Genomic DNA, 23,172 nt, shown 5'->3' on the forward strand with positions numbered 1-23,172 from the left:
CCCTGGGCGACCCCTGGAAGGAATGATTTCTGGAACACAGAAACATACAGTGAGCGCGGCCACCAGAGAGGAAGGCACGTGGCTCCTTCTGCCACGAGTCCTAGCGGTGTCCACAGATTCTGTCCATATATCCAGCCACGTCAGGTCAGGACACGAGAGTCTGTACTTCCCACTGAAAGTTACTAATTATCTTCTGAAAGTTTTACTCCAACAATTGTCATTTTATAAGAACATTCTCCCTGGCCGGAAGACGACAGCCGTGTCCAGAAATGACGGATCTGTGGGGTCTGTTCACACAAAGTAAATACGGGATGAAAAATCAGATTTGCCCTTATTCTGTGATCAGCGGCAGAAATCGGGGGTGTAACCGGGAGTTTCTGTCACGACTCCCATCAGTCCCATTCAATGGGGCTAATCCACCTACGCCGCAGCGTGTTCTCTGCCATCGGCCCCATACCACACACGCTGCGCTGCGCTGCGCTCTCTGCCGTCGGGCCCGTGCCACACGCGCCGCGGTGCGTTCTCTGCCGTCGGCCCCATACCACACACGCTGCGGTGCGCTCTCTGCCGTCGGCCCCGTGCCACACACGCCGCGGCGCGCTCTCTGCCGTCGGCCCCATACCACACACGCTGCGGTGCGCTCTCTGCCGTCGGCCCCGTACCACACGCGCCGCGGTGCACTCTCTGCCCTTGGCCCCGTGCCACACGCGCCGCAGCATGCTCTCTGCCGTCGGCCCCGTGCCACACACGCCGCAGCGCGCTCTCTGCCGTCGGCCCCGTGCCACACACGCCGCGGCGCGCTCTCTGCCGTCGGCCCCGTGCCACACACGCCGCGGCGCGCTCTCTGCTGTCAGCCCCGTGCCACATGCGCCGCGGTGCTCTCTCACAATCTGCGCAGAAACAACTTCTAAAAGTTTTTGAACTGCACCAAACGACAACTCAGAGTTTCCATTGATAACAATCGAGCGTTTTTAGGGCTGATTTTACATGTGTTTTTAGAGCCATGATCCGTGCAAATAAACTGTGTGTGAACAAACCCCAACACAGATCATTTCCACGTTGGGCTTTGCTCTAAAGCTTTGGCACGTAGATGGCCATCTCCCCTAACCCAGAATGTCCGGATACTATCGCTGCCTTCCACAGTTCGCACTACGTCACGGTATCGATTCTTCTACACACCAGCGCTATCCTTCGTCTTTCCGATATCACTGATCTCTTCTTTCCGCCATTATTGATGCCTTCTTCCCTTTGATCTGAGAGGTTTCGCCCGTTTCCTCTCCATTTCCTCCGTATAACGACTCCGGGTGATAAATGCTCGTCTCGTGTAACACAATCCAATTGAATAAAAGCAGGAATGTGTCTCCTGACTGCGGCTCAAGTTCCGAAAATGTATTAGCCTCTAGGACAAGGCTAAAGGGAAGGGGAGGGGGTCACATAACTTCCAGGTTGGGAAAGTTGAGCCCATTCTTTTACTAAAAAACCCCAGTGTGACAAATAGCTGATCACAGGAGATAGAGGCCCGGAGGCGGGGGAGGGGTGCGCTGCTGGAGGATGCCCCCTGAACACATGCTCTGCAGGAATGAGTGGGGTCCGCACTGGGATATGTCGGATGTGCCGGGTGCAGGTTCGGGCACGACGCTTGGGTCTATCTGGGATCTCGGAGACGTGGCATGCGAGTCTTATTTGTGGCAGAATGGTAAACCGAATAAAGGCCACGGATGCGGACGACGTGCGCCATAGGGTGAGGCTGAATGACAAGGCACCAGGGGACACGGCGTGTAGGTATAGACCACATGTAAAGGTCAATGTCCAGACGTCCGGTGCCCACTGTGCTTCGCAGCGCCAGAAATGACACCGTTCTGCCCCCAACCCTCTATTATCCATCAGATGCTTGTTTCGGCTTCTATTAGGGGCTACTTCCTACTTGTTGGAAGGGTCCCTGGATAAAAAGGGTCAGTGGCCATCGATGAAATGAAATGTGGCGCTGTGGGAGGCTTTATCGCCCCTCGCCCCGTGCAGTCCCGGCAATGGTCATGGAGGAATCAGACAAAATGAGCCTCTTCAGCGCAGACAGTTTTCGGACAGAAATATCACCACTTCGCTGACATCTGCGGGCGTCTGAAGCTACCACCTGTCTCAGGGTGGATGGAGCGGTCCTTGCTTTACACTGAAGCTCTGCTCACTCAGATTGACGGCTGTGAATAAGCACGGCACCAGCAGGAGGTCAGAAACCTGGATAATAAAGGGTATAAGCGGGCAGAGCAAGGCCCGGGGTGACGGGCGGCAGAGCAAGGCCCGGGGTGACGGGCGGCAGAGCAAGGCCCGGGGTGACGGGCGGCAGAGCAAGGCCCGGGGTGACGGGCGGCAGAGCAAGGCCCGGGGTGACGGGCGGCAGAGCAAGGCCCGGGGTGACGGGCGGCAGAGCAAGGCCGGGGTGACGGGCGGCAGAGGAAGGCCGGGGTGACGGGCGGCAGAGCAAGGCCCGGGGTGACGGGCGGCAGAGCAAGGCCCGGGGTGACGGGCGGCAGAGCAAGGCCGGGGTGACGGGCGGCAGAGCAAGGCCGGGGTGACGGGCGGCAGAGCAAGGCCGGGGTGACGGGCGGCAGAGCAAGGCCGGGGTGACGGGCGGCAGAGCAAGGCCGGGGTGACGGGCGGCAGAGCAAGGCCGGGGTGACGGGCGGCAGAGCAAGGCCGGGGTGACGGGCGGCAGAGCAAGGCCGGGGTGACGGGCGGCAGAGCAAGGCCGGGGTGACGGGCGGCAGAGCAAGGCCGGGGTGACGGGCGGCAGAGCAAGGCCGGGGTGACGGGCGGCAGAGCAAGGCCGGGGTGACGGGCGGCAGAGCAAGGCCGGGGTGACGGGCGGCAGAGCAAGGCCGGGGTGACGGGCGGCAGAGCAAGGCCGGGGTGACGGGCGGCAGAGCAAGGCCGGGGTGACGTGCGGCAGAGCAAGGCCGGGGTGACGTGCGGCAGAGCAAGGCCGGGGTGACGGGCGGCAGAGCAAGGCCCGGGGTGACGGGCGGCAGAGCAAGGCCCGGGGTGACGGGCGGCAGAGCAAGGCCCGGGGTGACGGGCGGCAGAGCAAGGCCCGGGGTGACGGGCGGCAGAGCAAGGCCCGGGGTGACGGGCGGCAGAGCAAGGCCGGGGTGACGGGCGGCAGAGCAAGGCCGGGGTGACGGGCGGCAGAGCAAGGCCGGGGTGACGGGCGGCAGAGCAAGGCCGGGGTGACGGGCGGCAGAGCAAGGCCGGGGTGACGGGCGGCAGAGCAAGGCCGGGGTGACGGGCGGCAGAGCAAGGCCGGGGTGACGGGCGGCAGAGCAAGGCCGGGGTGACGGGCGGCAGAGCAAGGCCGGGGTGACGGGCGGCAGAGCAAGGCCGGGGTGACGGGCGGCAGAGCAAGGCCGGGGTGACGGGCGGCAGAGCAAGGCCGGGGTGACGGGCGGCAGAGCAAGGCCGGGGTGACGGGCGGCAGAGCAAGGCCGGGGTGACGGGCGGCAGAGCAAGGCCGGGGTGACGGGCGGCAGAGCAAGGCCGGGGTGACGTGCGGCAGAGCAAGGCCGGGGTGACGTGCGGCAGAGCAAGGCCGGGGTGACGGGCGGCAGAGCAAGGCCCGGGGTGACGGGCGGCAGAGCAAGGCCCGGGGTGACGGGCGGCAGAGCAAGGCCCGGGGTGACGGGCGGCAGAGCAAGGCCCGGGGTGACGGGCGGCAGAGCAAGGCCCGGGGTGACGGGCGGCAGAGCAAGGGCCGGGGTGACGGGCGGCAGAGCAAGGCCGGGGTGACGGGCGGCAGAGCAAGGCCGGGGTGACGGGCGGCAGAGCAAGGCCGGGGTGACGGGCGGCAGAGGAAGGCCGGGGTGACGGGCGGCAGAGCAAGGCCCGGGGTGACGGGCGGCAGAGCAAGGCCCGGGGTGACGGGCGGCAGAGGAAGGCCGGGGTGACGGGCGGCAGAGCAAGGCCCGGGGTGACGGGCGGCAGAGGAAGGCCGGGGTGACGGGCGGCAGAGGAAGGCCGGGGTGACGGGCGGCAGAGGAAGGCCGGGGTGACGGGCGGCAGAGGAAGGCCGGGGTGACGGGCGGCAGAGGAAGGCCGGGGTGACGGGCGGCAGAGCAAGGCCCGGGGTGACGGGCGGCAGAGCAAGGCCCGGGGTGACGGGCGGCAGAGCAAGGCCCGGGGTGACGGGCGGCAGAGCAAGGCCGGGGTGACGGGCGGCAGAGCAAGGCCGGGGTGACGGGCGGCAGAGCAAGGCCGGGGTGACGGGCGGCAGAGCAAGGCCGGGGTGACGGGCGGCAGAGCAAGGCCGGGGTGACGGGCGGCAGAGCAAGGCCGGGGTGACGGGCGGCAGAGCAAGGCCGGGGTGACGGGCGGCAGAGCAAGGCCGGGGTGACGGGCGGCAGAGCAAGGCCGGGGTGACGGGCGGCAGAGCAAGGCCGGGGTGACGGGCGGCAGAGCAAGGCCGGGGTGACGGGCGGCAGAGCAAGGCCGGGGTGACGGGCGGCAGAGAAAGGCCGGGGTGACGGGCGGCAGAGAAAGGCCGGGGTGACGGGCGGCAGAGCAAGGCCCGGGGTGACGGGCGGCAGAGCAAGGCCGGGGTGACGGGCGGCAGAGCAAGGCCGGGGTGACGGGCGGCAGAGCAAGGCCGGGGTGACGGGCGGCAGAGCAAGGCCGGGGTGACGGGCGGCAGAGCAAGGCCCGGGGTGACGGGCGGCAGAGCAAGGCCCGGGGTGACGGGCGGCAGAGCAAGGCCCGGGGTGACGGGCGGCAGAGCAAGGCCGGGGTGACGGGCGGCAGAGCAAGGCCGGGGTGACGGGCGGCAGAGAAAGGCCGGGGTGACGGGCGGCAGAGCAAGGCCCGGGGTGACGGGCGGCAGAGCAAGGCCCGGGGTGACGGGCGGCAGAGCAAGGCCCGGGGTGACGGGCGGCAGAGCAAGGCCGGGGTGACGGGCGGCAGAGCAAGGCCCGGGGTGACGGGCGGCAGAGCAAGGCCCGGGGTGACGGGCGGCAGAGCAAGGCCCGGGGTGACGGGCGGCAGAGCAAGGCCCGGGGTGACGGGCGGCAGAGGAAGGCCGGGGTGACGGGCGGCAGAGGAAGGCCGGGGTGACGGGCGGCAGAGGAAGGCCGGGGTGACGGGCGGCAGAGCAAGGCCGGGGTGACGGGCGGCAGAGCAAGGCCGGGGTGACGGGCGGCAGAGCAAGGCCGGGGTGACGGGCGGCAGAGCAAGGCCGGGGTGACGGGCGGCAGAGCAAGGCCGGGGTGACGGGCGGCAGAGCAAGGCCCGGGGTGACGGGCGGCAGAGAAAGGCCGGGGTGACGGGCGGCAGAGGAAGGCCGGGGTGACGGGCGGCAGAGGAAGGCCGGGGTGACGGGCGGCAGAGCACGGCCGGGGTGACGGGCGGCAGAGCAAGGCCCGGGGTGACGGGCGGCAGAGAAAGGCCGGGGTGACGGGCGGCAGAGCAAGGCCGGGGTGACGGGCGGCAGAGCAAGGCCGGGGTGACGGGCGGCAGAGCAAGGCCGGGGTGATGGGCGGCAGAGCGGCCGTCACCAGTCGCTCCATCCATCCCCCGAATATCCCCTAAAGCCTCAACTCAAAACAAAACTGCAGGAAATCTCTCACTAATGGGGATCAATGTCGGTGCCAATTATGTGGCTGTTCTGGGCACTTAATGAGAATTTATGAGGGTAAAAGCGATTAGTGCGGATACATATTCATGAAAGACGCAGCGGCTCGGCTGTCAAGACAAATTGCCGCCTGTGACATGAGGCCACGCGCCAAGGACACGGCTCTGGGCACCGACGAGTACAACCGCCCCGAGTGTTACCAGACTGGCAGATAGGAACGCCGTACCGATACTACAGGGGCAGAGGGTGCAACACTAACGGGGGCACTGCATACGAGGGGCAGAGGCTGCAACACTAACGGGGGCACTGCATATGAGGGGCAGAGGCTGCAACACTAACGGGGGCACTGCATACGAGGGGCAGAGGCAGCAACACTAACGGGGGCACTGCATACGAGGGGCAGAGGCTGCAACACTAACGGGGGCACTGCATATGAGGGGCAGAGGCTGCAACACTAACGGGGCACTGCATATGAGGGGCAGAGGCTGCAACACTAACGGGGCACTGCATACGAGGGGCAGAGGCAGCAACACTAACGGGGGCACTGCATATGAGGGGCAGAGGCTGCAACACTAACGGGGCACTGCATATGAGGGGCAGAGGCTGCAACACTAATGGGGCACTGCATACGAGGGGCAGAGGCAGCAACACTAATGGGGCACTGCATACGAGGGGCAGAGGCAGCAACACTAACGGGGCACTGCATACGAGGGGCAGAGGGTGCAAAAATAATGGGGCACTGCATACGAGGGGCAGAGGGTGCAACACTAATGGGGGCACTGCATACGAGGGGCAGAGGCAGCAACACTAACGGGGGCACTGCATACGAGGGGCAGAGGCAGCAACACTAACGGGGGCACTGCATACGAGGGGCAGAGGGTGCAAAAATAATGGGGTACTGCATATGAGGGGCAGAGGGTGCAACACTAATGGGGCACTGCATACGAGGGGCAGAGGATGCAACACTAATGGGGGCACTGCATACGAGGGGCAGGGAGTGCAACACTAATGGGGGCACTGCATACGAGGGGCAGGGAGTGCAACACTAATGGGGGCACTGCATACGAGGGGCAGGGAGTGCAACACTAATGGGGGCACTGCATATGAGGGGCAGAGGGTGCAGCATTGTAATGGGGGCACTGCATACGAGGGGCAGAGGGTGTAACACTAATGGGGGCACTGCATACGAGGGGCAGAGGGTGCAACATTGTAATGGGGGCACTGCATACGAGGGCCAGAGGGTGCAGCATTGTAATGGGGGCACTCCTTTCTCTGTCTCTGACACCTCGGGCGCGCTCCTTTCCCTGTCTCTGACACCTCGGGCGCGCTCCTTTCCCTGTCTCTGACACCTCGGGCTCGCTCCTTTCCCTGTCTCTGGCACCTCGGGCGCGCTCCTTTCCCTGTCTCTGACACCTCGGGCGCGCTCCTTTCCCTGTCTCTGGCACCTCGGTCGCGCTCCTTTCCCTGTCTCTGACACCTCGGGCGCGCTCCTTTCCCTGTCTCTGACACCTCGGGCGCGCTCCTTTCCCTGTCTCTGACACCTCGGGCGCGCTCCTTTCCCTGTCTCTGACACCTCGGGCGCGCTCCTTTCCCTGTCTCTGACACTTCGGGCGCGCTCCTTTCCCTGTCTCTGACACCTCGGGCGCGCTCCTTTCCCTGTCTCTGACACCTCGGGCGCGCTCCTTTCCCTGTCTCTGACACCTCGGGCGCGCTCCTTTCCCTGTCTCTGACACCTCGGGCGCGCTCCTTTCCCTGTCTCTGACACCTCGGGCGCGCTCCTTTCCCTGTCTCTGACACCTCGGGCGCGCTCCTTTCCCTGTCTCTGACACCTCGGGCGCGCTCCTTTCCCTGTCTCTGACACCTCGGGCGCGCTCCTTTCCCTGTCTCTGACACCTCGGGCGCGCTCCTTTCCCTGTCTCTGACACCTCGGGCGCGCTCCTTTCCCTGTCTCTGACACCTCGGGCGCGCTCCTTTCCCTGTCTCTGACACCTCGGGCGCGCTCCTTTCCCTGTCTCTGACACCTCGGGCGCGCTCCTTTCCCTGTCTCTGACACCTCGGGCGCGCTCCTTTCCCTGTCTCTGACACCTCGGGCGCGCTCCTTTCCCTGTCTCTGACACCTCGGGCGCGCTCCTTTCCCTGTCTCTGACACCTCGGGCGCGCTCCTTTCCCTGTCTCTGACACCTAGGGCGCGCTCCTTTCCCTGTCTCTGACACCTCGGGCGCGCTCCTTTCCCTGTCTCTGACACCTCGGGCGCGCTCCTTTCCCTGTCTCTGACACCTCGGGCGCGCTCCTTTCCCTGTCTCTGACACCTCGGGCGCGCTCCTTTCCCTGTCTCTGACACCTCGGGCGCGCTCCTTTCCCTGTCTCTGACACCTCGGGCGCGCTCCTTTCCCTGTCTCTGACACCTCGGGCGCGCTCCTTTCCCTGTCTCTGACACCTCGGGCGCGCTCCTTTCCCTGTCTCTGACACCTCGGGCGCGCTCCTTTCCCTGTCTCTGACACCTCGGGCGCGCTCCTTTCCCTGTCTCTGACACCTCGGGCGCGCTCCTTTCCCTGTCTCTGACACCTCGGGCGCGCTCCTTTCCCTGTCTCTGACACCTCGGGCGCGCTCCCTGGTGACTCTTCTAACCCTAAAACTGTTACATGTGGCAGGAAGAAAATGAAATGATCTGTTGAGGTGTCAGCACAGCGCTGGGGGGGTCCTACCCCAGACCCCAGGAGCAGAGAGCGCCACCCCCAGGTGACATCCTCATAGTGACACCACACGCACCCACAGCTCCCTCCATGTTCAGGCACTCAGCCATTAGTCAGTCACACACCGGCCCCATCAGGTCAGAAGTCTTAGTTTCGGCCATAGAAGTCCTGGAAATATTAGAAGTAGCCGTCACACAATTCGCACGATGGCGGGAATGTGGATGTCGCCACTATGTCCTGCCTGAATGCTGAGGGCCAGCCTAGGTAAATGGTGACCTCTGCGCCACTCACCTCCATGGACACCCCCAGGGGGCACAAAGACACAGGGGACCGGGGGCTACAGGGATCAGCACAAGAGCCTGGGAAATACACAGAGAGCGGGAAACACCGGCTCAACAGTCCATGCAAATGTCATATTCGCCAATTTACGCCGGGGCCATCTTTCTTGTTGCTGTGATGGTCATGGTTCATTTCCATTGACCTCTACATGCAGCGCCGGCTCCACCACGCAGGGCCTCAGCAACAATTCATAGAGTAAAAGGTGTTGGGGGCCACAGAGCACAAGTTCATGGGGGGCAGCACTGCTAATTTAAGCCACCGGCAGCAACTGTGCACACAACCCTGGAAGCTGCAGCGGATTCCTCACATACCTCCCCGGTAATCACAGGGCTGCAAAACCAAAAAGAGGAGAATAAAACACAGGCTGGCAATGCAGAGAGCGCGGCCCGCACAGGAGAGGCCCCGCAGCACAGGAGAGGCCCCGCAGCACAGGAGAGGCCCCGCAGCACGGCCCGCACAGGGCAGGAGAGGCCCCGCTGCACGGCCCGCACAGGGCAGGAGAGGCCCCGCAGCACGGCCCGCACAGGGCAGGAGAGGCCCCGCAGCACGGCCCGCACATGGCAGAAGAGGCCCCGCCGCACGGCCCGCACAGGGGAGAAGAGGCCCCGCAGCACGGCCCGCACAGGGCAGAAGAGGCCCCGCAGCACGGCCCGCACAGGGCAGAAGAGGCCCCGCAGCACGGCCCGCACAGGGCAGAAGAGGCCCCGCAGCACGGCCCGCACAGGGCAGAAGAGGCCCCGCAGCACGGCCCGCACAGGGCAGAAGAGGCCCCGCAGCACGGCCCGCACAGGGCAGAAGAGGCCCCGCAGCACGGCCCGCACAGGGCAGAAGAGGCCCCGCAGCACGGCCCGCACAGGGCAGAAGAGGCCCCGCAGCACGGCCCGCACAGGGCAGAAGAGGCCCCGCAGCACGGCCCGCACAGGGCAGAAGAGGCCCCGCAGCACGGCCCGCACAGGGCAGAAGAGGCCCCGCAGCACGGCCCACACAGGGCAGGAGAGGCCCCGCAGCACGGCCCACACAGGGCAGGAGAGGCCCCGCAGCACGGCCCACACAGGGCAGGAGAGGCCCCGCAGCACGGCCCACACAGGGCAGGAGAGGCCCCGCAGCACGGCCCACCACAGGGCAGGAGAGGGCCCCGCAGCACGGCCCTCACAGGGCAGGAGAGGCCCCGCAGCACGGCCCGCACAGGCAGAGAGGCCCCGCAGCACGGCCCGCACAGGGCAGGAGAGGCCCCGCAGCACGGCCCGCACAGGGCAGGAGAGGCCCCGCAGCACGGCCCGCACAGGGCAGAAGAGGCCCCGCCGCACGGCCCGCACAGGGCAGAAGAGGCCCCGCAGCACGGCCCGCACAGGGCAGGAGAGGCCCCGCAGCACGGCCCACACAGGGCAGGAGAGGCCCCGCAGCACGGCCCACACAGGGCAGGAGAGGCCCCGCAGCACGGCCCACACAGGGCAGGAGAGGCCCCGCAGCACGGCCCACACAGGGCAGGAGAGGCCCCGCAGCACGGCCCACACAGGGCAGGAGAGGCCCCGCAGCACGGCCCACACAGGGCAGGAGAGGCCCCGCAGCACGGCCCACACAGGGCAGGAGAGGCCCCGCAGCACGGCCCACACAGGGCAGAAGAGGCTTATTTTCTATATACTTAGTGCTGTGCAAACAACTTAACTCTTCTCCACAAAAGGTCAATGACCCCACAATACACACAGATTACACCCTTACTAGAATGGAGAGTACACAGAAGGACTTCCAATATACTCAGCACTATACATACGGACCTGTACAATATAACTGATACAGTCGCCGCTGTAGGCACTGGTTTTCCTGTATACTCGGCGCTGTACGCCCTGGCTCTCCCTGTATACTCGGCGCTGTACGCCCTGGCTCTCCCTGTATACTCGGCACTGTACGCCCTGGCTCTCCCTGTATACTCGGCACTGTACGCCCTGTCTCTCCCTGTATGCTCGGCACTGTACAGCGTGGCTCTCCCTGTATACTCGGCACTGTACAGCCTGGCTCTCCCTGTATACTCGACACTGTACACCCTGGCTCTCCCTGTATGCCCTGGCTCTCCCTGTATGCTCGGCGCTGTACGCCCTGGATCTCCCTGTATACTCGGCACTGTACGCCCTGGCTCTCCCTGTATACTCGGCACTGTACGCCCTGGCTCTCCCTGTATACTCGGCACTGTACGCCCTGGCTCTCCCTGTATACTCGGCACTGTACAGCCTGGCTCTCCCTGTATGCTCGGCACTGTACGCCCTGGCTCTCCCTGTATGCTCGGCGCTGTACGCCCTGGCTCTCCCTGTATACTCGGCACTGTACGCCCTGGCTCTCCCTGTATGCTCGGCGCTGTACGCCCTGGCTCTCCCTGTATACTTGGCACTGTACGCCCTGGCTCTCCCTGTATACTTGGCACTGTACGCCCTGGCTCTCCCTGTATACTCGGCACTGTACAGCCTGGCTCTCCCTGTATACTCGGCACTGTACGCCCTGGCTCTCCCTGTATACTCGGCACTGTACGCCCTGTCTCTCCCTGTATACTCGGCACTGTACGCCCTGGCTCTCCCTGTATACTCGGCGCTGTACTCACTGGTTTTCTCTGTATACTCGGTGCTGTACAGCCTGGGTTCGCCATGCTCCTGAACATACTTACCACCCGGAGATATTTATACACAGAAAACAATTACTGAGCGGTGTACACCCCAGACTTCTATAGGGACCCCCGTAATGTCAGCCCGGCCGCTGTATCAGAGCTGCGGGGGTCTCCATCCTGCCTGGGTGCAATAACCTCTTATACATGAGACGCGACACAGCAACATCTGCACCAGAGACGCCATCTGTCCACAGCTCCGCCGTACTGCACTGTACGGTTATCCACCACATACTCTGCACTGTGCATAATGATCCTTCCAATATACTGTGCACTGTATCCGCCGGCACTTTACAGTGTGCTCTGCACTGTGCGCCCTCCCAGTGTGCTCTGCACTGTACGCCCTCCCAGTGTGCTCTGCACTGTACGCCCTCCCAGTGTGCTCTGCACTGTGCGCCCTCCCAGTGTGCTCTGCACTGTACGCCCTCCCAGTGTGCTCTGCACTGTACGCCCTCCCAGTGTGCTCTGCACTGTACGCCCTCCCAGTGTGCTCTGCACTGTGCGCCCTCCCAGTGTGCTCTGCACTGTGCGCCCTCCCAGTGTGCTCTGCACTGTGCGCCCTCCCAGTGTGCTCTGCACTGTGCGCCCTCCCAGTGTGCTCTGCACTGTGCGCCCTCCCAGTGTGCTCTGCACTGTACGCCCTCCCAGTGTGCTCTGCACTGTACGCCCTCCCAGTGTGCTCTGCACTGTACGCCCTCCCAGTGTGCTCTGCACTGTACGCCCCTCCCAGTGTGCTCTGCACTGTACGCCCTCCCAGTGTGCTCTGCACTGTGCGCCCTCCCAGTGTGCTCTGCACTGTACGCTCTCCCAGTGTGCTCTGCACTGTACGCCCTCCCAGTGTGCTCTGCACTGTACGCCCTCCCAGTGTGCTCTGCACTGTACGCCCTCCCAGTGTGCTCTGCACTGTACGCCCTCCCAGTGTGCTCTGCACTGTACGCCCTCCCAGTGTGCTCTGCACTGTACGCCCTCCCAGTGTGCTCTGCACTGTACGCCCTCCCAGTGTGCTCTGCACTGTACGCCCTCCCAGTGTGCTCTGCACTGTACGCCCTCCCAGTGTGCTCTGCACTGTACAACCTCCCAGTGTGCTCTGCACTGTACGCCCTCCCAGTGTGCTCTGCACTGTACGCCCTCCCAGTGTGCTCTGCACTGTACGCCCTCCCAGTGTGCTCTACACTGTACGCCCTCCCAGTGTGCTCTACACTGTACGCCCTCCCAGTGTGCTCTGCACTGTACGCCGGCCCTTCCAATATACTCTGCACTGTACGCACCAGCCCTCCCAGCTGTATTGCTGTCACCACTGCAGACTGTATACATACTCAGTGAAGTGAATGGCATCGCCCCCCCACCCTACAGACGAGCCCCCAAACAACCAGACGAGTGAAGAACAAAAGTTACTAATGAGACATCAACCCAAAATAATCCAGAGAATCAGCACATGAACCCCCCCCCGGAGAGGGCACAGACCAGGCACATGAACCCTCCCGGAGAGGGCACAGACCGGGCACATGAACCCCCCGGAGAGGGCACAGACCAGGCACATGAACCCCCCGGAGAGGGCACAGACCGGGCACATGAACCCCCCGGAGAGGGCACAGACCAGGCACATGACCCCCCCGGAGAGGGCACAGACCGGGCACATGACCCCCCCGGAGAGGGCACAGACCGGGCACATGACCCCCCCGGAGAGGGCACAGACCGGGCACATGACCCCCCCGGAGAGGGCACAGACCGGGCACATGACCCCCCCGGAGAGGGCACAGACCGGGCACATGACCCCCCCGGAGAGGGCACAGACCGGGCACATGACCCCCCCGGAGAGGGCACAGACCGGGCACATGAACCCCCCGGAGAGGGCACAGACCGGGCACATGAACCCCCCGGAGAGGGCACAGACCGGGCACATGAACCCCCCGGTGAGGGCACATGATCCCCCCGGAGAGGGCACATAAACCCCGCCGGAGAGGGCACAGCTCGGGGACATGAACCCCCCGGAGAGGGCACAGCTCGGGGACATGAACCCCCCGGAGAGGGCACAGCTCGGGGACATGAACCCCCCGGAGAGGGCACAGCTCGGGGACATGAACCCCCCGGAGAGGGCACAGCTCGGGGACATGAACCCCCCGGAGAGGGCACAGCTCGGGCACATGAACCCCCCAGAGAGGGCACAGCTCGGGCACATGAACCCCCCAGAGAGGGCACAGCTCGGGCACATGAACCCCCCAGAGAGGGCACAGCTCGGGCACATGAACCCCCCGGAGAGGGCACAGACCGGGCACATGAACCCCCCGGAGAGGGCACAGACCGGGCACATGAACCCCCCGGAGAGGGCACCGACCGGGCACATGAACCCCCCGGAGAGGGCACAGACGGGGCACATGAACCCCCCGGAGAGGGCACAGACCGGGCACATGAACCCCCCGGAGAGGGCACCGACCGGGCACATGAACCCCCCGGAGAGGGCACAGTCGGGGACATGAACCCCCCGGAGAGGGCACAGACCGGGCACATGAACCCCCCGGAGAGGGCACAGCTCGGGGACACTCACCTCGCGCCGGGCAGACGAGCAGAGCAGCCACAATCCACAGCGGAGAGAGAAGCCGCATCTTCCGCCCTCAGTGACCCCGCAGCGCTGCTCCAGCAGATGATGGAGGTCGTAGTCACTCCTCACTTGCCCCCTGCTCCATCCATACAGGTCCCGTCTGGAGCTCGCACTGCTTCTGCCTCCTCCTCATAGACGCGGCCGAGTCCGGGCAGCCTCTGCCCCCTTCAGTGCTTCTGTCCCGGCAGTCTCTGCCCCCTTCAGTGCTTCTGTCCCGGCAGCCGGCAGCCTCTGCCCCCTTCAGTGCTTCTGTCCCGGCAGCCTCTGCCCCCTTCAGTGCTTCTGTCCCGGCAGCCTCTGCCCCCTTCAGTGCTTCTGTCCCGGCAGCCGGCAATCTCTGCCCCCTTCTCCAATCTCTGCGCCCTTCTCTCCGGGCAGCCGGCAATCTCTGCGCCCTTCTCTCCGGGCAGCCGGCAATCTCTGCGCCCTTCTCTCCGGGCAGCCGGCAATCTCTGCGCCCTTCTCTCCCGGCAGCCGGCAATCTCTGCGCCCTTCTCTCCCGGCAGCCGGCAATCTCTGCGCCCTTCTCTCCCGGCAGCCGGCAATCTCTGCGCCCTTCTCTCCGGGCAGCCGGCAATCTCTGCGCCCTTCTCTCCGGGCAGCCGGCAATCTCTGCGCCCTTCTCTCCGGGCAGCCGGCAATCTCTGCGCCCTTCTCTCCCGGCAGCCGGCAGTCTCTGCGCCCTTCTCTCCGGGCAGCCGGCAATCTCTGCGCCCTTCTCTCCGGGCAGCCGGCAATCTCTGCGCCCTTCTCTCCGGGCAGCCGGCAATCTCTGCCCCCTTCTCTCCCGGCAGCCGGCAATCTCTGCGCCCTTCTCTCCCGGCAGCCGGCAATCTCTGCGCCCTTCTCTCCGGGCAGCCGGCAATCTCTGCGCCCTTCTCTCCGGGCAGCCGGCAATCTCTGCGCCCTTCTCTCCGGGCAGCCGGCAATCTCTGCGCCCTTCTCTCCCGGCAGCCGGCAGCCTCTGCGCCTCACACTGCAGCCTCCTCAGCAGTGACTCCCCTCACCATTGTGTCAGGGAGCCCTCCTCCACCCCCCCCCGCGTGCATTTAAAGGCACAGGCACCTGCAGCCTCCCCGCACAGGAGCCGCTGCCGGGGTCTCCATTCATTGCTGTAGTTTGGGCATGTTTTGCAGCTGTCAGTCCGGTCCGCACTGCGGGGGATCCGCTGAGATCTGCTGCACTCCACAGCCCCTGGATACGAGCGCTGCTCCTGCTCTGCACCGCTCACAGCCAGTGCCGGGACTGATCGGGCGCAGCGCTGAGCTCTGATGGATGGAACCCTGCACCTACAGCAGCACGAGCAGCGCCATCTCCCGGCCGCGGGCGGCATTGCAGGGACGAGGAAGGTTCTGACTCCGCAGAGATCCGGCTGCAGCAGGGAGAGAGATCATTAGGGTACTTTCACACATCCGGACTTTTGCTCTGCGGCACAATACGGCGTTCTGCAGAAAAACCGCAACCGGCTTTTGTAACGCCGATTGCGGTTTTTTTTGCATTGACTTAGGCTACTTTCACACATCCGGTTTGAGCCCTGCGGCTCAATCCGGCTGTGAAAACTATGCAACGGATGCGGTGAAAACACCGCATCCTTTGCATCAGTTTTTACATGCGGCCGGTCCGGTTTTTTCCGGTTGCGGCATGCTACTGAGCATGCGCAGTGGAAAATACCGCATGCGGCGACCGGATGCGGTTTTTACCGCATCGCGCCGCATCCGGCCTCCATAGGGATGCATTGAAAAATGCGCCGCAGCGGCCGGATGCGGCGCGATGCGGTGTTTTTTGCCGGAGCAAAAAACGTTGCAGGGTACGTTCGATCCGGCCGCCGCATCGGCTAAATCTGCCGCATGCGGCAAAAACCGGACCGAACGCAAGCCCCTACGGCACAATGCGGCACTAATGTAAGTCAATGCAAAAAAAAACCGCAATCGGCGTTACAAAAGCCGGTTGCGGTTTTTCTGCAGAACTCCGTATTGTGCCGCAGAGCAAAAGTCCGGATGTGTGAAAGTACCCTTACATTAGTGCCGCATTGTGCCGTAGGGGCTTGCATTCGGTCCGGTTTTTGCCGCATGCGGCAGATTTAGCCGATGCGGCGGCCGGATCGAACGTACCCTGCAACGTTTTTTGCTCCGGCAAAAAACACCGCATCGCGCCGCATCCGGCCGCTGCGGCGCATTTTTCAATGCATCCCTATGGAGGCCGGATGCGGCGCGATGCGGAAAAAAAACGCATCCGGTCGCCGCATGCGGTATTTTCCACTGCGCATGCTCAGTAGCATGCCGCAACCGGAAAAAACCGGACCGGCCGCATGTAAAAACTTATGCAAAGGATGCGGTGTTTTCACCGCATCCGTTGCATAGTTTTCACAGCCGGATTGAGCCGCAGGGCTCAAACCGGATGTGTGAAAGTAATCCTCCGTTAGATCGGATCCAGCAGAGATCACATGTCCAGTAATCCTCGTTAGATCGGATCCAGCAGAAATTCGTTGGCAAAAAAGTTCTGCAAACACAACTTTTTGTTAGTTTTGAGAAAAAGGATTTTTACAGAATCCGTTTTTTGTAACACTGGAGTCTATGGAGAACAGATCCGTTACCTGATTGTTATTTCTCTTCCGTTTTTCTTGCATTTGTAAAGGATCCATTTTTTTTAGTGGATCAGTTTCAAATGGAAGATACATAGCGCTCAGGTAACGGAAGATTACTGGACGAGTGATAAATGATGGGAAACGTTACAGATGAAGGGGGGTGAATAGTGGGATCCATCATCACTAATAATATCATTAAGTGACCTGGACAATAAAGGAACAAGACAGAAGAATTAACGCCTCCGAAATGTGGAGAAGGAGGTTATCAATACCCTGGAGGCAAGAAGAACGAAGAAATCCACTCTGGATCAAATCAAGCCGGATATGTCCCTCAAAGAAAGGATCACCAAGATCACATCATACGAAGAGAGCAATCACTGGAGAAGGACACCATGGTCAGAAGAATAGAAGGAACAAGAAGAGGAAGGCCAGCAACCCGACTGTTCGATACTATAAAGATAAATGTGGAGAAGACCCTGCCAGACCTATCGAGGCGGAGGAGACCCTGCCAGACCTATCGAGGCGGAGAAGACCCTGCCGGACCTATCGAGGCGGAAGAGACCCTGCCGGACCTATCGAGGCGGAGAAGACCCTGCCGAACCTATCGAGGCGGAGAAGATCCTGCCGGACCTACCAAGGTGGAGAAGACCCTGCCGGACCTATCGAGGCGGAGAAGATCCTGCCGGACCTAGCTAGGCGGAGAAGACCCTGCCAGACCTATCGAGGCGGAAAAGATCCTGACGGACCTATCGAGGCGGAGGAGACCCTGCCAGACCTATTGAGGCGGAGAAGACCCTGCTGGACCTATTGAGGCGGAGAAGACCCTGCCGGACCTATTGAGGCGGAGAAGACCCTGCCAGACCTATCGAGGCGGAGAAGACCCTGCCGGACCTATCGAGGCGGAGAAGACACTGCTGGAGCTATCGAGGCGGAGAAGACTACCTAGCTAGGTCCAGCAGGGAGAAGATCCTGCTGGACCTAGCTAGGCAGAGAAGACCCTGCCAGACCTATCGAGGTGCAGAAGACCCTGCCAGACCTATCGAGGCGGAGAAGACCCTGCCGGACCTATCGAGGCGGAGAAGACCCTGCCGGACCTATCAAGGCGGAGGAGACCCTGCCAGACCTATCGAGGCGGAGGAGACCCTGCCGGACCTATCGAGGTGGAGAAGACCTTGCCGGACCTATCGAGGCGGAGGAGACCCTGCCAGACCTATCGAGGCGGAGAAGACCCTGCGGGACCTATCGAGGCGGAGAAGACCCTGTGGGACCTATCGAGGCGGAGAAGACCCTGCCAGACCTATGGAGGTGGAGAAGACCCTGCCGGACCTATCGAGGTGGAGAAGACCGTGCCGGACCTATCGAGGCGGAGAAGACCCTGCTGGACCTATCGAGACGGAGAAGATTCTGCTGGACCTATTCAGGCAGAGAGGACCCTGCTGGACCTATCGAGGCGGAGAAGACCCTGCTGGACCTACCGAGGCGGAGAAGACCCTGCTGGACCTAGCTAGGTGGGGAAGACCCTGCTGGACCTATTGAGGCGGAGAAGACCCTGCTGGATTTATCTAGGCAGAAAAAATCCCTGCTGGACCTATGTAGGCAAAGAAGACCCTGCTGGACCTATGTAGGCAGAAAAGTTCCTGCTGGACCTATCAAGGTGAATACCCTGGTGGACCTATCTAGGTGGAGAAGACTCTGGTAGTCCTGTCTAGGCTGCACAAGATAGCTCTTTCTACAGAGCGTTCATCTATCAAGGAATATCCGGTTATTACAGGGGGGCACATGAAGGAATATCCGATTATCATAGGGGGGCACAAGGTGGAATATCAGGTCATTACATGGAGGAATATCCGGTCATTACATGGAGGAATATCCGGTCATTACATGGAGGAATACAACCTATAGTTAGCCTCATATATGTAATATAGCGTGTCCCTGGGAATGAGAGATCCTATAGACAACAATATCAGGTCCACAAAGCAGATATATGTGTGATCATACTCAATCAATTATTGAGTATGATCACACATATATCTGCTTTGTGGACCTGATATTGTTGTCTATAGGATTACATGGAGGAATATCCGGTCATTACATGGAGGAATATCCGGTCATTACATGGAGGAATATCCGGTCATTACATGGAGGAATATCCGGTCATTACATGGGGGCACATGGAGGAATATCCGACATTACATGGGGGATACATGGACCAATATCCAATCATTACATGGAGGAATATCTGGTCATTATATGGGGGCACATGGAGGAATATCTGGTCATTATATGGGGGCACATGGAGAAATATCTGGCATTACATGGGGGCGCATGGAGAAATATTCGGCATTACATGGGGGCACATGGAGGAATATTCGACATTACATGGGGGCACATGGAGGAATATCCGGCATTACATGGGGGCGCATGGAGGAATATTCGACATTACATGGGGGCACATGGAGGAATATCCGGCATTACATGGGGGCGCATGGAGGAATATCTGGCATTACATGGGGGCGCATGGAGAAATATTCGGCATTACATGGGGGCACATGGAGGAATATCCGGCATTACATGGGGGCGCATGGAGGAATATTCGACATTACATGGGGGCACATGGAGGAATATCCGGCATTACATGGGGGCGCATGGAGGAATATTCGACATTACATGGGGGCGCATGGAGGAATATCTGGCATTACATGGGGGCGCATGGAGAAATATTCGGCATTACATGGGGGCACATGGAGGAATATCCGGCATTACATGGGGGCACATGGAGGAATATCCGGCATTACATGGGGGCGCATGGAGAAATATTCGGCATTACATGGGGGCGCATGGAGAAATATTCGGCATTACATGGGGGCGCATGGAGGAATATTCGACATTACATGGGGGCACATGGAGGAATATCCGGCATTACATGGGGGCACATGGAGGAATATCCGGCATTACATGGGGGCGCATGGAGGAATATTCGACATTACATGGGGGCGCATGGAGGAATATCTGGCATTACATGGGGGCGCATGGAGAAATATTCGGCATTACATGGGGGCACATGGAGGAATATCCGGCATTACATGGGGGCGCATGGAGGAATATTCGGCATTACATGGGGGCGCATGGAGGAATATTCGACATTACATGGGGGCACATGGAGGAATATCCGGCATTACATGGGGGCGCATGGAGGAATATTCGACATTACATGGGGGCGCATGGAGGAATATTTGGCATTACATGGGGGCGCATGGAGAAATATTCGGCATTACATGGGGGCACATGGAGGAATATTCGGCATTACATGGGGGATACATGGAGGAATATCTGGTCATTATATGGGGGCACATGGAGGAATATCTGGTCATTATATGGGGGCACATGGAGGAATATTCGGCATTACATGGGGGCACATAGAGGAATATCCGGCATTACATGGGGGCGCATGGAGGAATATTCGACATTACATGGGGGCGCATGGAGGAATATCCGGCATTACATGGGGGCGCATGGAGGAATATCTGGCATTACATGGGGGCACATGGAGGAATATTCGACATTACATGGGGGCGCATGGAGGAATATCCGGCATTACATGGGGGCGCATGGAGGAATATCTGGCATTACATGGGGGCACATGGCGGAATAGGGTACAATGGGTACAGTGGGTGAAATTGTTTATTGGAGACATATACTCAGATATTTTTCGCCATCAGATCCCTGTAGCCTGAGACGCCCGTGTGCCAGTATCCTCAACCGTCCCCAGGGGGCCAATCGCTTTCTTACCCTTGTTATTTTTAATTAGCAATCAGCCCAGTAAGAAACGTTCTTTCTTCAGGTGTAAATTGCAAAATGTTTATCCACAGCGACAGCTGAGACCCCGGACCCCCAACACAGAGGATGAGGCCGAGTAACATTTCAGAATCACCACCGTCATATTAGCTGCCTGGACCGGTGCATCAACCTCCACCGAGCCGGTAAATGGGCTCAAATTATCAGGTTACCCAAGACAGTATCACACAGGAGAGGATTAGATACATAGCTCAGCAGACAGTATCACACAGGAGAGGATTAGATACATAGCTCAGCAGACAGTATCACACAGGAGAGGATTAGATACACGGCTCAGCAGACAGTATCACACAGGAGAGGAATAGATACACAGCTCAGCAGACAGTATCACACAGGAGAGGATTAGATACGCAGCACACCAGACAGTATCACACAGGAGAGGATTAGATACACAGCTCAGCAGACAGTATCACACAGGAGAGGATTAGATACATGGCTCAGCAGACAGTATCACACAGGATAGGATTAGATACACAGCTCAGCAGACAGTATCACACAGGAGAGGATTAGATACACGGCTCAGCAGACAGTATCACACAGGAGAGGATTAGATACACGGCTCAGCAGACAGTATCACACAGGAGAGGATTAGATACGCAGCACACCAGACAGTATCACACAGGAGAGGATTAGATACACAGCTCAGCAGACAGTATCACACAGGAGAGGATTAGATACATGGCTCAGCAGACAGTATCACACAGGAGAGGATTAGATACACGGCTCAGCAGACAGTATCACACAGGAGAGGATTAGATACACAGCTCAGCAAACAGTATCACACAGGAGAGGATTAGATACACAGCTCAGCAGACAGTATCACACAGAATAGGATTAGATACACGGCTCAGCAGACAGTATCACACAGGAGAGGATTAGATACACGGCTCAGCAGACAGTATCACACAGGATATGATTAGATACACGGCTCAGCAGACAGTATCACACAGGATATGATTAGATACACGGCTCAGCAGGCAGTATCACACAGGAGAGGATTAGATACACAGCTCAGCAGACAGTATCACACAGGAGAGGATTAGATACACAGCTCAGCAGACAGTATCACACAGGATGGGATTAGATACATAGCTCAGCAGACAGTATCACACAGGAGAGGATTAGATACACGGCTCAGCAGACAGTATCACACAGGATGGGATTAGATACATAGCTCAGCAGACAGTATCACACAGGAGAGGATTAGATACATAGCTCAGCAGACAGTATCACACAGGATAGGATTAGATACACGGCTCAGCAGGCAGGGTGCTCAGAGCATCTCATCACTGAGGGTGGCTGTTGTCAGCGCACCATCCCTGCGTCGTCAGCGTTCCGTCCCTGCGTTGTCGGTGCTAATACCCTGCATGGTTTTGTTTGTCGGTCACTTGTTCTATTACTTTCCTTTGATTTCGATGTTTCCTGCTCAAACATCGTCTGACAACAATGACCTGTAAGGCCGACACCGTCCCCTCCCACCGCTGATGCCGGACGTCCCGATTAGTTTGCAAATATTTTCACTTAAAAAGTCTAAACATATTCCTGTAAAAATGTCTGAGCCAAATAATTGTACCATTGTAGTATATACAGTGCTTTGAGAAAGTATTCAGCCCCTTGAATTTTTCAACCTTTTCCCACATTTCAGGCTTCAAACATAAACATAAAAATGTTAATTTTATGGTGAAAATCTAAAACTAAGGAGCGCTGATAGTGTAACACCAGATGGACAAGTGCGGTATATCAGAAATACACACTCACCTGAATCAGTTGTGAAAGTCACAACCACTACGCATGAGATAATGGCGTCTGCTGCAGCCCCACGTGGATGAGCATACAAAATGGAGTAGAGAAGGGGTTAACGTCGCGCATCAGCCAAAGGAAGATGTAGAAATGTTGATTATGATTAAACTTTCTTTTTATTCCATAGGTCTACGCGTTTCGAGTTGAAAACCTCTTCCTCAGGACCAGTACATCAACAAAAAGCATGTTTTTTGTTGATGTACTGGTCCTGAGGAAGAGGTTTTCCCCTCGAAACGCGTAGACCTATGGAATAAAAAGAAAGTTTAATCATAATCAACATTTCTACATCTTCCTTTGGCTGATGCGCGGCGTTAACCCCTTCTCTACTCCATTTTGTATTTTAATGTTCTGGTGAAGAATCAGCAACAAGTGACACCATTGTGAAGTTGAACAATATTTATTGCTTATTTTAAACTTTTGTAAAAAATAAATAACTGAAAATTGGGGCGTGCAATATTATTCACCCACTGTAAGTTAATACTTTGTAGCGCCCCCTTTTGCTGCGATTACAGCTGCAGTCGCTTGGGGGATGTGTCTATCAGTTTTGCACATGGAGAGGCTGAAATTCTCGCTCTTCCTTTGTAAACAGCTGGAGCTGAGTGAGGTTTGATGGAGGCGTTTGTGAACAGCAGTTTTCAGCTCTTTCCACAGATTCTCGATTGGGTTCAGGTCTGGACTGTGACTTGGCCATTCTAACACCTGGATACGGTTATTTGTGAACCATTCCATTGTAGATTTTGCTTTATGTTTGGGATCATTGTCTTGTTGGAAGACAAATCTCCGTCCCAGTCTCAGGTCTTTTGCAGACTCCAACAGGTTTTCTTCAAGAATGGTCCTGTATTTGTCTCCATCTTCCCATCAATTTTAACCATCTTCCCTGTCTCTGCTGAAGAAAAGCAGGCCCAAACCATGATGCTGCCACCACCATGTTTGACAGTGGGGATGGTGTGTTCAGGGTGATGAGCTGTGTTGCTTTTACGCCAAACATATCGTTTGGCATTGTGCCCAAAAAGTTTGATTTTGGTTTCCTCTGAGCAGAGC

General features: G+C 59.7%; 1 protein-coding gene across 4 annotated transcripts in view; it reads right to left on the reverse strand.

The window, feature by feature from the left end:
- Positions 1–23,172, reverse strand: part of ROBO3 (roundabout guidance receptor 3) — a 471,759-nt gene that overhangs the window by 131,222 nt on the left and 317,365 nt on the right. Inside the window, exon 1 of one of the 4 annotated variants that reach the window (XM_075328151.1) lies at positions 13,839–14,858. The exons of the other annotated variants lie outside the window; for them this stretch is intronic. Coding sequence (XP_075184266.1) covers positions 13,839–13,896 — 58 coding nt within the window. The 5' untranslated portion in view covers positions 13,897–14,858. Of the gene's footprint in view, positions 1–13,838; positions 14,859–23,172 lie in introns of those variants that run through there. 4 annotated transcript variants of the gene reach the window in all.

Source organism: Anomaloglossus baeobatrachus, chromosome 11 (assembly GCF_048569485.1).
Source record: "Anomaloglossus baeobatrachus isolate aAnoBae1 chromosome 11, aAnoBae1.hap1, whole genome shotgun sequence".
Classification (NCBI taxonomy): Eukaryota; Metazoa; Chordata; class Amphibia; order Anura; family Aromobatidae; genus Anomaloglossus; species Anomaloglossus baeobatrachus.